Here is a 15,670-nt window from a genome sequence, read left to right on the forward strand (position 1 = left end):
CAGAATTGTGATCAAAAACTCATAATTGTGAGAAAAAAGTCAGAATTGCAAGATAAAAACGTGCAATTCTGGCTTTTTTTTCTCAGAAATGTGTGATTTAAACTTGCAACAGAGAGTTATAAAGTAAGAATTGCAAGATATAAAGTCACAATTCTGAGTTTTTTCCTCAGAATTGTGATCAAAAACTCGTAATTGTGAGAAAAAAGTCAGAATTGCAAGATAAAAACGTGCAATTCTGGCTTTTTTTTCTCAGAAATGCGTGATGTAAACTTGCAACTGAGAGTTATAAAGTCAGAATTGCAAGATATAAAGTCACAATTCTGATTTTTTTCCTCAGAATTGTGATCAAAAACTCATAATTATGAGAAAAAAGTCAGAATTGCAAGATAAAAACGTGCAATTCTGGCTTTTTTTCTCAGAAATGTGTGATTTAAACTTGCAACAGAGAGTTATAAAGTAAGAATTGCAAGATATAAAGTCACAATTCTGAGTTTTTTCCTCAGAATTGTGATCAAAAACTCGTAATTGTGAGAAAAAAGTCAGAATTGCAAGATATGAAGTCACAATTCTAAGTTTTTTCCTCAGAATTGTGATCAAAAACTCAGAATTGTGATCAAAAGCTCATAATTGTGATCAAAAAGTCATATATGCTGCCTTAGTCCAAGCCTTCTACAAGTCCAGAATGTTAAATTCAGCACGAAGAAGTGGCCGAAACAACAGGCAAGAATTGATTCTGTCCATTGTTGTGTTTCCTAGACTCTTCAGAATCTATAGTGACTGTCTCAGAGAAACGCTCTCAGCTCAACTTCTAATGTTGCATCTCAGCACAAAACTAAACCCTAATTAAAGACAAAAGCTTCTTTCTTCTTCGCAATCCAAAGCAGCTACTGCTGAAATATATTATTTTACACAGGGTGTAATTTTGTTGAAAATATGATACTATGTTCAGCTCTCTCTTGGGGGCAAGTAGGGTCATTCAATACCAAATGGTTTTGTTCCTCTTGTTTCTTTTTCTAGAACAATATGGCAGAGACACAAGGTAAAGTACAGATGAGATTGGAGGTGGTGGCACCTGCATGTGCTCCGATATAAACTTGGCTAAATTCATTTGCATAAGTGCTTACATGTCTAAACTTAGCCTGAGCGCTAAATAAAGACGCTCCACTGAGACCGAATGTCCTAGACAGCAGCATATTTTCGCCTTGGTTTATTAAGCTGAAAATACGCCATAAAACACGAGTCTCATCAGTTAACAACACTAAATAAAAAGCCTTCTTTACTTTTCTAATTCAATTAAAAGGGTGAATGCAGTGAATGAGCTGATTTAACACACACTGAGCAGGTGATAACAGTAAATAGCCCGGGGTGCTAAACACTTCCAGTAATAGGCGTTAGCGCTGGCTAATAATTCAACGTAGCGCTGCTGATCGTATCATGAAGACTCGCTGCCGTTAGTCGTGTCGCAGTGCGGTGGGCACTCAGGCGGACAGGACAAGCACATGACCCCTGTCACGCGTGTGTCTTTGATAGGCTCTAGCCTGGCCTGACACTAATTGAATATCTAAAATTAGCGGTAGCCGTTGTGCTGGTGTCAGTGTTAAATTACTGTAATGCAGTGGGACAAAGCAGGCAGGCGCTCGAAAGGGTGACCTGCTGCTCCTTCTGCGTATCCCAGCATTCTCTCGGAGGACATAACACAGGGTGAGCTACTAAGCTGAGCTGGCAAATCTGTGTTTTCATGCATATGTGGCAAAAACATCAGGGGACACTGGTAGCATATGTTAAAGAGAAGCAAAACATTGTGGGCTCTTTATTACTGTTACTTTATTAATATTACTGAGTTACTGAAGAAGCAAACAGTAAAAGGTTGAGTGCAATCCAACCTAAATCTATCAAAGGGGTCCTGTTATGCTCTTTTACAAAGTCTTTATTTTGTTTTGGGGGTGCACTAGAACATGCTCTCATGCTTGGTGGTTCAAAAAACAAATTATTTTTCACATAATTTACATTATTACAATAGCTTTCTCCCTAGGCTGGCACAAATGGCTCAATTAGTTCTGGGTTTGATGAAGGTCCGCCTTCCAAAAAATGAAATGTTGTGATTGGTTAGCAGTCCCACTGCGTTGCGATTGTTGCACAACTTAGACGCAGTTTCAGTCCTACCACACCACTTCCCAAAGTAGCAAGTTCCGTGTACAACTGTTAGCGCAAGCTAGATTAAATTGATTCTTACATTTTAAATATGTATATTTTTCTCACAAAAACACATCGGTTCGCAACAGGAGGCTTTTATTGACCCCCCGGAGCCATATGAGGCACTTTTTATTATGGACTTATGAACTTTATTGGACTTGTTTTGGACTGATGGAGAGAAACACTAGTCTTTGTATTGACATGTATGTCTTTGAATGTATTGTATTGTGTAATGTGTATTGTTGTGAATTAATGTTAGACAGTAAACGCAAATAGGATGCAAGACAATTTTTGGAAGAAATTCCAACAATAAAGTGAAATTGAATTGAATTGAATTGAATTCTATGCTGTTCTAAAGCTTGGGAGTGCCAGGATAATTTTTAATATAACTCAGATTGCATTTGTCTGAAAGAAGGAAGTCATATACACCTAGTGTTGGTCCTATCGTCAGCCTGCGAAGTCGCAGATACATGATATTATGATTATTGTGCTAATTTATTTAATTATTTACATGCCCGAAATCAGCTCCAGCGTAAGGCTACCCTGCTGAATAAAACAGCTAAAACCAGCCTAGGCTGGTTGGCTGTCTTAGCTGGTTTAAGCTGTAAGTAGCTGGTTTTGGCTGGTCACTCAGCCTGGCCAGGCTGATCAGGCTGGTTTTAGCTGGTGGTCTCCCAGCCTGACCAAAGTGGCCAAAACCCCTCTAAAACCAGCCTGCTGACCAGCTGTGACTAGCTAAAGGCCTAGGCTGGTTTTAGCTTTTTTTTTTTTTTCAGCAGGGTAGTGAAGCTATCTACACTGTATGATAAATAAATCTCTTACCACAAGGCCACTGATGATCGTCACTCTAGTCAATGCTTGTGTTTACATCAGCAGCGGCTCCGCATGTGTCTATATCGCACACATCAACTGAGACCGGAGCAGTTTGCAGCCACTTGAGTCAATGCTTGCATTTATACCAGTCACCCTGTGGCTCGCAGAAGCATCCCAGAAATGGCTGTCCAGGCTACATTGCTAAATTTAGGCTAATCCCTCAGCCGCCAACGATTCAAATTTCCGTAGATAGGATTTATTTGAATGATATTCTAATGGACCTTGTTGTGACATTATAACATCCGGAAAACAAACACTGTAGTCCAAACGAGCCGTTTGTTGTAGTTCTTAAAAAGGGACTTAAAAAAAAAACCTAAATATCTCCCTTTGGAGTGGACTTTGAGATTTGTAACTTTGTTTATGTTTTTTATGCCTAAACATACGCTGCACACACTGACTAAAATTCAAAAAGTATAAAAGCATAATAGGACCCCTGTAAAAGCACTAAATGCATTTGAAAACAATCAAAATGGCTAGTCACTAGTCAAGCTCCTAGAAAAAGTGAGTGATAATGTAGGCAACAAGGCATGAGTCACTACAGAATACTTACTCTTTTGTGCTGGAGACCTTATGGTTGTGTATGGGCGAGATACAAGGAGGAAGCAGCAGTGCGTCTTTGTCCATTCGAAGCTTCTTGCCTCCACTCATCACGTCACAGTGCTCAGACTGCAGAGAGATGGAAGTTAATTACCACCATCCAGAATTTAACATGTTATTTAGCTTGGCAGGATGAAGGACGAGTTGAAACATCTACATTAAGACTCAAAAAAAAAAAAAAAAACATCTTTTACAGTCAAAGACTGCAAAAAAATCGGTATCTCCTAAAAACAGGGTTGAAACAGGATAGCACTGAAATCTTAAATGTAACTGTTCACAAATGATGATTAACCCCATTGAAAGTGCTGGTGTCGACTTTACAGAGTGGTTCAACTCTCCTAATGTCAATACTCAAAGATCCCAGCCAACAATTAATGCAACTCTTGATGGAAATAAATGTTGCGACATTGCATGTTGTCAAAACAATGCCACAACAACTGCACAAATTTAAAGGATTAGTTCACTTCCAGAACAAAAAATTACAGATAATTAAGCCCCTTGTCAAACAAGATGTTCATGTCTTTTTTTCCTTAGTTGTAAAGAAATTATATTTTTTGAGGAAACCATTCCAGGAATTTTCTCCATATAGTGTATTTCTATGGTGCCTGTGAGCCTGTACTTGCAAAATGCAGTTTAAATGCAGCTTCAAAGGGCTCTAACTATGCCAGCTGAAAAAGAAGAATCTTATCTAGTTAATCGATTGGTAATTTTCTAAAGAGATGTACAATTTATACACTTTTTAACTTCAAATGATCGTCTTGTCTAGCTCTACGTACTCTGTGTAATCTGGGTCAATACATTTAGGGTATTTACTCACCCCATTTAATCTAAGATGTTCATGTCTTTCTTTCTTCATTCGAAAAGAAACTCTTTTTTCGACTTTCTTTGCACATTCACTTTTGCAGTTTTCAACTTGACTACATAATGCGTGAAATCCAGCTAGTGCAAGATAAGCATTTGTGGTTAAAAATTATATACATTTTATTTTATTCTTAAGAAATGACAGATCGTTTCACTAGATACGACCCTTATTCCTCGACTGGGATCATGTAGAGCCCTTTGAAGCAGCACTGAAATTGCAATTTGGCCTTTCAACCCGTTGACTCCCATTGAAGTCCACTATATGGAGAAAATCCTTGATTGTTTTCCTCAGATACCTTAATTTCTTTTCGACTGAAGAAAGACATGAACATCTTGAATGACACAGGGATGAGTAAACAATCAGGACATTTTTATTCTGAAAGTTAACTAATCCTTTAGGAGTTTAGTATGTTCCTGTGAATAGGAAGGTCTATGATTTGCATATGACGTTGGATGAGATACTGTAATATATTATACTAATAAAAATGTTTGGTCATTAAATATCTGTGTTGCTAATGAATTGTAGAGTTTAAAAGCGGCAAGGGGGCGATCCTTCAGCTAGCAAGGTTGTGTCCTTCAACAAGCCACTCCAGAGGAAATGTTCCATGGGAAAAAGTAAAACCCACTAAAGGACCTGCTAAATGACTACTTGCTTAAAATAATAATTACATGATTATTTTGCTATTGCAGCCCTTGATTTTATAATTATATAGTATGAAATGAGAGCGAGAACATTGAACTTGCCTTGTGTTTCCTCTTTGATTTACTAGGGTTCTTTTCTGCAGGGATGGAGGCGGGTGACTGTTGCCGTCTGTGCTTGACACTGACCTCCCGACACTCGGCCTTGGTTGGGGGAGGCTCCGGAGGGTCTTGCCCTGGGATCCGTGACAGGAAGCTGAGTTCAATCTTAACCCAAAGAGACTTGATGTCCTCAAAATCTCTTAGCGGTGACAAAAGTTCATTTTGTACAATAGGGATGGGAGAAAAGAGGGGCTCTTCCAAGAGATCCGAGGCACCTGGATCAGGAATAGAGGTGCTGCTTGTGCTGGTAAGGCTACTGACACTCAGGATATTGCTGTTGCAATCCTTGGATTTCAGGCTTAGGGTGTTGGGACCGGGACAGGGAAGTTGAACCTTAGTGAGTTCTTCAGGATCCGAATGACACTCGGATGAAGAAGACTCTGTCTCGATAAATTCCTTAGACTTGGGGATGATCTTGTTGGGTCCTCGGTGCTTCTTTTTATCAGGAACCGGTGTGATATTCGTTGGTGCAGTGTTTGTTGTGGTGGTCCGAGGTTCCTTTCTTGGAGCCGTCTTGACCCCAGGGCCCTTCCCTCTAGGTTTTGGCGGTTCTAAAGGCGGGGGCTCTTTTTCTTTCGGGGTTGAACTTGAGTTTCCTGGTCTTGGCCAGTTGTGCTCCTCGTTGCTGGAAGATCGCTCCACCTTTTTGGGCTGCTTCTTTCCAGTGCTTCTCCTTGGGGGTGCAAGCTCTACTGAGGCTGGTGATTTTACCTTGGTGCTTTTGCTTTCTGGAGCTTTCTGACCAGTCTTGGGTTTGGCTTTCTCTCGGATGGGACTGAGCAACGTTCGCTCCTTTGGGTCTGCTGGTGCCAGTGCTGTGCTGGGCTTGCTCTTGCTGGAGCTCTGGTTCTCTGAGGCTTGGCTTTCATCAGGTTGAGAACTGTTAAGTCCATGACTGTCTGACTGTGTGTTAATTAGTGCTTTATTGTGAGGATTAACTTTGTTTAGCCACTTATCTAGTTGCCACTTGTTTGTTGATGGAGGTTCAGGCTGGTGGAAAAAGACAAAGCAAATTTATGACACAACAGTTTTAGGAATATTGACCACATTGTCTCAACAACTTATTTTGTCAATCACACAATGACACCAGTGATGAAGAATGGAGATAAAAATGTTTGCATTTGTTGCATGTGACATTTTTACTTGCATTAAAAGAACAGTTCACCCCAAAATGAAAATGACCCCATGATTTACTCACTCTCAAGCCATCCTACACTGTAATTTTTTTTGTTGTTTCAGCTTAAAAAAGTAAGTGTTCGTGCTGCCTTAAAATGTTAAGTTTTGTGAACTTAAATTATGAAGTTGTCTTAACTAAAAATTAAGTTGACAGGACTTTATAAAACAAGTCCAATAAACATAATTTAAGTTTAATGAACTTAAATTGTAAAGTTGTCTTAACTAAGAATGAAGTTGACGCAAAAACTTTAATATCTGAGTTATCTCAACAAGTCAAGTCACTGGCATTATAAAGCTTGGAAGAGCCAGGACATTTTTTAATATAACTCTGATTGTATTTGTCTGAACCAACCAGAATGGCTTGAGAGTGAGTAAATCATGAGGTAATATATTTTTTTGTGTGAACTACCCCTTTAAGTGCATTGAGGTCTATACAACGTAAATGGATGCATGTGTAAAACAACACGGAGACCAAATTTCTAATGATGCATATCGATACAGATTTCATCTGTCTTCAGCGTTGATTCATGAGATTCTTGATGATCCCGTCATATGACTTTCACAGACCAATGAGCTGGCGCTATGATGAAAAGGCCATTAAGAGAGGAAGTCGTAAAATACCTGAATAATGTAGGAAATGCTGTGAGTACTGTCCTGATGACTGCTCACAGCTCTCGCTGCCGAGATGTTTTCATCAGCTATATTATCTCACGCCGATTGTTGTGTACCATTATGTTTCCAGTCACAAGTAAATCTTTCCCACGAACCCATAAACACTGTCTTGAATGCTCTGAATGATAGAAAATCATTCAGAAAAGGAAGCAGTGGAAATGAGTGGACATCCATATTAACCATTAAACTCACGGGGTAAGAAATTCAATTCAGTGCACTTTCCAATCAGGCCTGATGGTACGTTTCGAGACAAAAGGCAATCTCCTCTGCTATTTCACATTCAAAAGCCACATTCTCCATCTGTCAGAGAGACATTTCCGCCAATACAAGATACCAAATTTTATACTGAAAGCGCCGGCAAAGATGATGAATTAACAATTGAGCATGTCGGAATTGACAGGCCTCCCAATATTTCGCCACTGAGGCATCAAGGCTATGCGCCGCCGCTTGAAAGCGAAACATTTTTCTGCAGACCAGAGCGCTTGCAGTGCTGAGATACGGATTCCCATTGGCCATCCCTGGCAGAGAGCAAAGCTACACACACAGAAGGGACGATGAGAACCGGGAGATGTTTACTCTTGTGTAATGCTCTTAGGGAGCCCCGGGCAGGCTACTGCGGGACAACTTTAAAGCTGCCAATTAATCCTTTGAGGAGATCCTTTCAAAAATCCTACCCCTAACCCATGCTGAGAAAAACTCGGAGGGGGAATGCTGCCTCAGTCTCTCTTTGCCTTTAGCTAAAGGAGAAAATAGACTTACTCGGATTCATCTCGGCTCTTTTGAAATTTCCCGACAATTATCATCTAAGGGAAATAATTGCATAAACTGGTACTCGTTTACCTCAGGGCCCAGAGTTCAGAAGGTGAGCAAAACAACAAAACTGTAAATAACACTAAATAGAAGGGCTGATAAAATAGCCAAACCTATCAAACAAATCATACCTCACCTAAGATTTTTTTTTTGTGATTTTTTTTCTCAGGCCTTCCAATGCTTTATCATATCTTTTAAAAGCAGCTTTATAGAAATTATGCAAAAATCTCAAGGAATTTGTTCATTAGAAGGGGTGTCCACATATTTTGAGATACAACGATAACAGCAGAGAATGGAATGAAGAGACGAGTCATGGACCAGTGTGAGGATGTGTTGTGACAGTTTGAGAGGAGTAAAGATGATCAGTACCTCTGGTGTGGCAGCGCGGGACGCTCGGTTGCATTCGCTGTCACTGGAACTGCTCTCGCTGTCCGAGTCGGACTCTGAGCTGCTCTCCGATTCGCTGGAGCTGCCCGAGGCGCCGCTGGAGTGACCGGGCGGTTCGCTGGTCCGCGGTGTGGTTCCAGGAAGGCTTTAGGAAAAAGAACAGAGGAGAACATTCGTCAAATGATATGGCACACTTCAAAACAGAAATGTACCACTGACAGCACCGATGTAGTCCTTAATGTACACTGGATGTTACTCAAACAACAGGAGAAACTGGGCCAATGCATTCAACAGCAGAACTTTTGACACACTGTAAGGCATGGAAGTCTATTTCTGCCATGGTATTAAAAAGGAAATGTAATTGCAACTTTACATCTCACAATTCAGTTTACAGTATATCTCACAGTTTGTGTTCAGCAATTCCAAGATTGTACCTCACAATTCTAAATTCTTAGTTTATATATTGCAATTCCGATTTTTTACATCTTAAAAAACGTATCTCCCACAATTTGGACTGTTCTTATCAGAATTGCAAGTTTATATCTCACGTTTATGCCTTTTTCTCAGAATTGTCATAACATAAACTCAACTATGAGGAAAAAAAAATGAAATATTTTATTTTATTGAAAATTCTTTCTGTTCCATGTGCGGAAAAAAAGCATGCAAATTTGAAATGACATGATTTTGTGATTAATTATTCCTAAGTTTATACATTTATATATTTAGCTCTGCCTTTTTTCAGAATTCTGAAATTTTTGGAATTCTAATTTTACATCTTGCAATAAAAAAAAAATATATATATATATATATTGCAATTAAAAAAATAATAACTGTGAGCTTATCTATCACAATTTGGACTTCTCAGAATTGCATGTTTAAATCTCACTATTCTGAGTTTATATTTCACATTTATGCCTTTTTCTCAGAATTGTTATAACATAAACATAAACAGAAAAGAAGTCAGAATTATGAGATAAAAAACTTTTTTTTTATTCTGAAGTGAAATCAAGCTTCTGATGTATAGAACCTGCCTAATACCTATAAAATTAAATAATTAATTAATGCCCAGAATTTATTTTCTTTTATTTATTTTATTTTATGTATTTATTTTATGTATTTATTTTTCTTTTATTTTTAATGTATTTATTTAATACTTTATTTTATTTTATGTATTTATTTAATAATTTATTTTATTTTAATTTATTATTTTAAATGCTGAAGAATTAGATAACAGATTATGTAAGTGACAATTTATTTTCTTTCTGTTCCATGGGGAAAAAATAATAGCATACGAGTTTGAAATTACATGATTTTGTGGTTTTGTGAGTTTATATGGCTTTAGTGCTTGTCACATAACTTTAGAGGAAGATTAAAAAATAATATTTTTCCACATGCCAGCTATTACATTTTAAACATTTACAAATCTTATTTTATTTATTATATATTTATTTATTTATTTGTTTATATGAGTTTAAAATGACATGGTTTTGTGGTAAGTTGTTCACAAGTTTATATGCCTTTAGGGCTTGTCACAATTTTGTCGTAATTTTGAGGGAGATTTTTTTTTCTCCATGCCAGCTATTCAATTTTAGAATATCAGATATTTGATATTTTATTTTTTAAAATATCAGACACCACAATTAATTTTTTTATGTTAAATATTACTTCAATGGCTTTGATATTTCTTTCATCTATCATTTTTAAACAAAAATATAGAATACTTTTTCAACACTAGCTGATGCTGCTCTGGAAAACCAACTAACAAAGAGACAACCGAACCAATTGATGATAGACTACATCACTTAGAGAGAGACAGAGATAGAAAGATATAAATAGAAAGAAAATGAGCAAGGAAAGAAAAGGTTTGTTTACTTCTCCACCTACGGGGCTATTACTCGGCTCTGTCTCAGAGTTATCAGTCATGCTCAGCATTATTTATGAGTTCATGAAAGGCCACAGCGCTCTAATCCAATAAGTACTTCACTTCTCAGGGTATCCTCAGATGTGGCCATCCAAGATTGTTCTACATGGAGTCAAACATGCCAGAAGGAGGCAAATTAAATTCCTTTCCAAAGGTCAGACCAGGCTGCTTTATGTTGACACTTCATTAGAGATTATGTTACGACAGGAAAGAACGCTCTGGTCTACAGCTGTGCCAGCAAGACATGGACAATATTAGCCAGAAATGAGGAACGTGTCCAAGGAAAGTGAAAAAGCAAACAAAAAACGGATTTGTGACACAACATGACATAAGCTATATTCACAATTGGCCACTTGTTCACTTATGTACAGTCAGTGTGCTGTAAAAACCATACAAACTACCCAACAGCCAGTGTGGACTAGAGTTGAAATGCATTTGTTTGGTACCTTTTTTAATCCAATGCAAAAAAAATAAATAAATAAAAAAATAAAAAAAGAGATATAGTCAATATTAAATTCTCCTAATCAAATACCACCTGAAAGAAATGCAACACAGTTACAGAAAGGAGCTGTGAAATGTGCTGTTCTTTCAAAACACCAACCTCTGTGACCTTTGTCTATGCAAATAGCACTGATTGGTGTAATACACACATACAAACCAAAAGAAAAGAAAGGGGAAAAAAAGCAGAAGGTCATTTTCTCTCCATCTTTTGGTCTTAATAAGGTTGACCTTTTGTTAACAGCTGTGGCATCTCATGAGAGAAAAGCAAGTCATCCTGAGAAACCTGGCTCTTTCACCTTTTGTCGCAGATGATACTGTTAAATTTTTAACACGATAAATAAGATGATCAGAAAGTATGAAAAAGTTTAAAAGTGTGAAAAAGTTTTAGAAATTGTAGAAATGATGGTTTTCAGTCTGAAAAAGATTGAAGTTTAATGTAGTTTTAAAGCTTAAAGCTTGAACGTTTTGAAGGCAAAAGTCTGTCAGATGGATGGATAAATAGACAGATAGCATGTTTTAGCATGTTGTCAGAATGTTTCTAACTTATTTAGCATATAGCTAGCATGATTAACAAGTTACTAGCATGTTTCTAGCTTGATTAGCATGTTGTTAGCATGTTTCTAACATGTTTGTAACATGATTAACATATCAATAGCGTGTTTTGCTATCATGTTTCTAGCACGATTAGCAAGACACTAGCATGTTTCTAGCCTGATTAGCATGTTGTTAGTATGTTCCTAGCGTGTTTAGCACATTGTTAGCATGATTAACATGTTGTTAACATGTTTCTAGCCTGATTATTACATTGTTAGCATGTTTCTAGCCTGATTATAACACATTGTTAGCATTTTTTCTAGCCTGATTAGCACGTTGTTAGCATGTTCCTAGCCTTATTAGCACGTTGTTAGCATGTTTCTAGCATGATTAGCAAGTTAATGGCATGTTACTATCATGATTAGCACACTGTTAGCCTGTTTCTAGCCTATTTCTAACATGATTAGCCTATTACTAGCATGTTGCTAGCATGATGTTAGCATTAGTAGCCTGTTGTTAGCGTGATTAACACATTGTTAACATGTTTCTAGCCTGATTAGCACATTGTTAGTATGTTTACAGCCTGATTAGCACGTTGTTAATGTGATTAGCATGTTGTTAACATGTTTCTAGCCTGATTAGCACGTTGTTATTATGTTTCTAGCATGATTAGCATGTTGTTAGCATGATTAACATGTTGTTAACATGTTTCTAGCCTGATTATTACATTGTTAGCATGTTTCTAGCCTGATTATAGCACATTGTTAGCATTTTTCTAGCCTGATTAGCACGTTGTTAGTATGCTTCTAGCCTGATTAGCACGTTGTTATTATGCTTCTAGCCTGATTAGCACGTTGTTAGCATGATTAACACATTGTTAACACGTTTCTAGCCTGATTATCACATTGTTAGCATGTTTCTAGCCTGATTATTACTTTGTTAGCATGTTTCTAGCCTGATTATAACAAATTGTTAGCATTTTTCTAGCCTGATTAGCATGTTGTTAGCATGTTTCTAGCATGATTAGCACGTTGTTAGCATGATTAACATGTTGTTAACATGTTTCTAGCCTGCTTATTACATTGTTAGCATGTTTCTAGCCTGATTATAGCACATTTTTAGCATTTTTCTAGCCTGATTAACACGCTGTTAGTATGTTTCTAGCCTGATTAGCACGTTGTTAGTATGTTTCTAGCATGATTAGCACATTGTTAGCATGAATAACATGTTGTTAACATGTTTCTAGCCTGATTATTGCATTGTTAGCATGTTTCTAGCCTGATTATAGCACATTGTTAGCATTTTCTAGCCTGATTAGCACATTGTTAGCGTGATTAACACATTGTTAACACGTTTCTAGCCTGATTATTACATTGTTAGCATGTTTCTAGCCTGATTATAGCACATTGTTAGCATTTTCTAGCCTGATTAGCACATTGTTAGCGTGATTATCACATTGTTAGCATGTTTCTAGCCTGATTATTACATTGTTAGCATTTTTCTAGCCTGATTAGCACGTTGTTAGCATGTTTCTAGCCTGATTATAGCACATTGTTAGCATTTTTCTAGCCTGATTAGCACATTGTTAGTATGTTTCTAGCCTGATTAGCACGTTGTTAGCGTGATTAACACATTGTTAACACGTTTCTAGCCTGATTATCACATTGTTATCATGTTTCTAGCCTGATTATTACATTGTTAGCATTTTTCTAGCCTGATTAGTACGTTGTTAGCATGTTTCTAGCATGATTAAAGTTTAATAACATGTTACTATCATGATTCACACACCGTTAGCCTGTTTCTAGCATGTTTCTAACATGATTAGCCTGTTACTAGCATGTTGATAGCATTATTAGCATGTAACTACCAAGATGTTAACATTAGTAACCTGTTGTTAGCATGCTTAACATGTTGTTAGCATGTTTCTAGCCTAATTAGCACATTGTTAGCATGTTCCTAACATGGTTAGCATGTCATTAGCCTGTTTCTAGCATGTTTCTAACATGATTAGCCTGTTACTAACATGTTGTTAGCATGTTTCTAGCCTAATTAGCACATTGTTAGCATGTTCCTAACATGATTAACACGTCATTAGCCTGTTTCTAGCATGTTTCTAACATGATTAGCCTGTTACTAACATGTTGTTAGCATGATTATCATGTCACTAGCATGATGTTATCATTAGTAGCCCGTCGTTAACGTGATTAGCATGTTTCTAGCCTGATTAGCACATTGTTAGCATGTTCCTAGCCTGGTTAGCACGTCATTAGCCTGTTTCTAGCATGTTTCTTACATGATTAGCCTGTTACTAACATGTTGTTAGCATGATTATCATGTCACTAGCATGATGTTATCATTAGTAGCCTGTCGTTAACGTGATTAGCATGTTTCTAGCCTGATTAGCACGTTAACATGTTCCTAGCCTGATTCTAACGTGATTATCATGTCACTACCATGATGTTAGCATTAGTAGCCTGTTGTTAATGTCATTAGCATGTTGTTAGTAAGTTGTCAGCATGTTTCTAGCCTGATTAGCATGTTGTTAGCATGTTTCTAACCTGATTAGCACATTAACATGTTGCTAGCATGATTGGCATGTCACTAGCATGATGTTAGCATTAGTAGCCTGTTGTTAGCATGATTAGCATGTTGTTAACATGTTTCTAGCCTGATCAGCATGTCACTAACATGACTCTAGATAGATGGATTAGAAATATAGTACATAGAAGGGAAGCTTAATTGAGTCTCAATGGATTCTGGGAGTTTTGACAGTTGGAGTTTGAATATTGTTGGCTCATTTGAACATTCTGTCAGTGTAAGTCTATGGGATTTTTCCCAGTTTTAATCGTCATTTTTAGGAAAAACGTAAGTCCGATCAGTTAGAAAAGATATACTGTAGCGACTCAAGTCGCTTAGTTCAGATTTACCAAGCATATAATGTGATGAAAAGTAAACAAAGTTTACTTATCATCAATATTCATAATTAATGATACCTTCGTCCCCAAACAGACCGGACAGAGTGGCTTTGGGAATAGCTTTCTCCTTGTAAAGCAGCACACGTTGCATAAACACAGGAAGGAGGAAGTGTTTCCCTGAAGGAGTTACAGCGAGCCCTGAGCAAACTCAACTAGAACTGGGCCACTAGGACTGAAAGAACTGGGTAAATTAAACTAACATTTCACTGCTGAGCTATAACTGTAATAAGGAACGATAATGTATCTGCTTTCATAGGAGTTTACGTTAGACACTTTTAAGTCTGAAAACTAGTACACTTAGAAAAATGTTTATGCCAAGGTTAAAAAACAAACAAACTAACTGTGAAGTGTGATATTATCAGTAAGAGATAGGTGTAAATAATGAAATTCATGAACTATAAATATCATAGCAGCTTCACAAATAACATATTAGCATTTATTTACAATCTGTCTACATACACACACATAGAAAGAAGTGCACAAATATATTTCTCAAATCCGCCGTAAGTAATGCCGTGCGAAAGCCGTCAAGGCGCTTGTTAACATTCAGTAAGGGAAGAGTTTGCACAGGCCTCCTAGTTTATCATGGCTTTAAATAATGTGCTGTCAATGCACGTAGCTGTTACAAACCCAAAAAGATCTCCAGGCATAAGCAAAACATCTCAAACAACTCTAATGAATAAATAACAATATTTAGAACAATTTACACTTTAAATATTCATGCTTTATAATGAAGCAATTTTCCAGGCTGGTGCTAAGCGGTAGGGAATATGAGACCAGATGTACACACAAAAATAAACACTAGCTAGGCTATTCTTCTGTAGTCTGTTACATGAAGATAGTTCAACAAACTCAGAGTTTTAGAGGAGGTTTAGGGTTGATTAACCCTTGTGTGTTCAAAAAAAAGTTACACAAAAATGTCCATGTCCAAAAACTGCCATAAACATATCATTTATTAATATTTTTTTTCCACTTTCACTGATGTTGATTTTTTAACCAGCATCTGTTCTATCCACAGATACCAAACATTCATTAATTTTCAGAATTGTAACCCTTTAAATGCTGGTTTATTTACATAATGCCACAGGTGTTTTTTTTTATGAAAAAATGAAAAATAGTAGTTAATTTCCATATACTAAATGATAAGCAGAATTTTTTTTTTTGCTTATTAGCTTCTTGGGTGTGTCAATGAAGAACAACAACATTAATTTTGAGGCATTTATATTTTTTATGTAGTGTCAGATTAAAAAAAAAAAAAAAAAAAAACTAACACTTAGGCCCATAAAGGACAAAAATGTTGCACCGGTGCGACCAGCCGTTCGAGGGGGAAAAAAAACGAAACTCCGTCACTCTTAAAGTCTCGCTGTTG

At 37.0% G+C, this 15,670-nt stretch overlaps 1 protein-coding gene across 1 annotated transcript in view; it reads right to left on the reverse strand.

Annotated features, from left to right (window-relative positions):
* The window catches only part of aff2 (AF4/FMR2 family, member 2), a 163,634-nt gene that overhangs the window by 21,753 nt on the left and 126,211 nt on the right, over positions 1 to 15,670 (reverse strand). Inside the window, exons 8-10 of the mRNA XM_073820142.1 lie at positions 8,353 to 8,515; positions 5,269 to 6,315; positions 3,617 to 3,732 (exon numbers count right to left, since the gene is read on the reverse strand). Coding sequence (XP_073676243.1) covers positions 3,617 to 3,732; positions 5,269 to 6,315; positions 8,353 to 8,515 — 1,326 coding nt within the window. The remainder of the gene's footprint in view (positions 1 to 3,616; positions 3,733 to 5,268; positions 6,316 to 8,352; positions 8,516 to 15,670) is intronic.

Source organism: Garra rufa, chromosome 16 (genome assembly GCF_049309525.1).
Source record: "Garra rufa chromosome 16, GarRuf1.0, whole genome shotgun sequence".
Classification (NCBI taxonomy): Eukaryota; Metazoa; Chordata; class Actinopteri; order Cypriniformes; family Cyprinidae; genus Garra; species Garra rufa.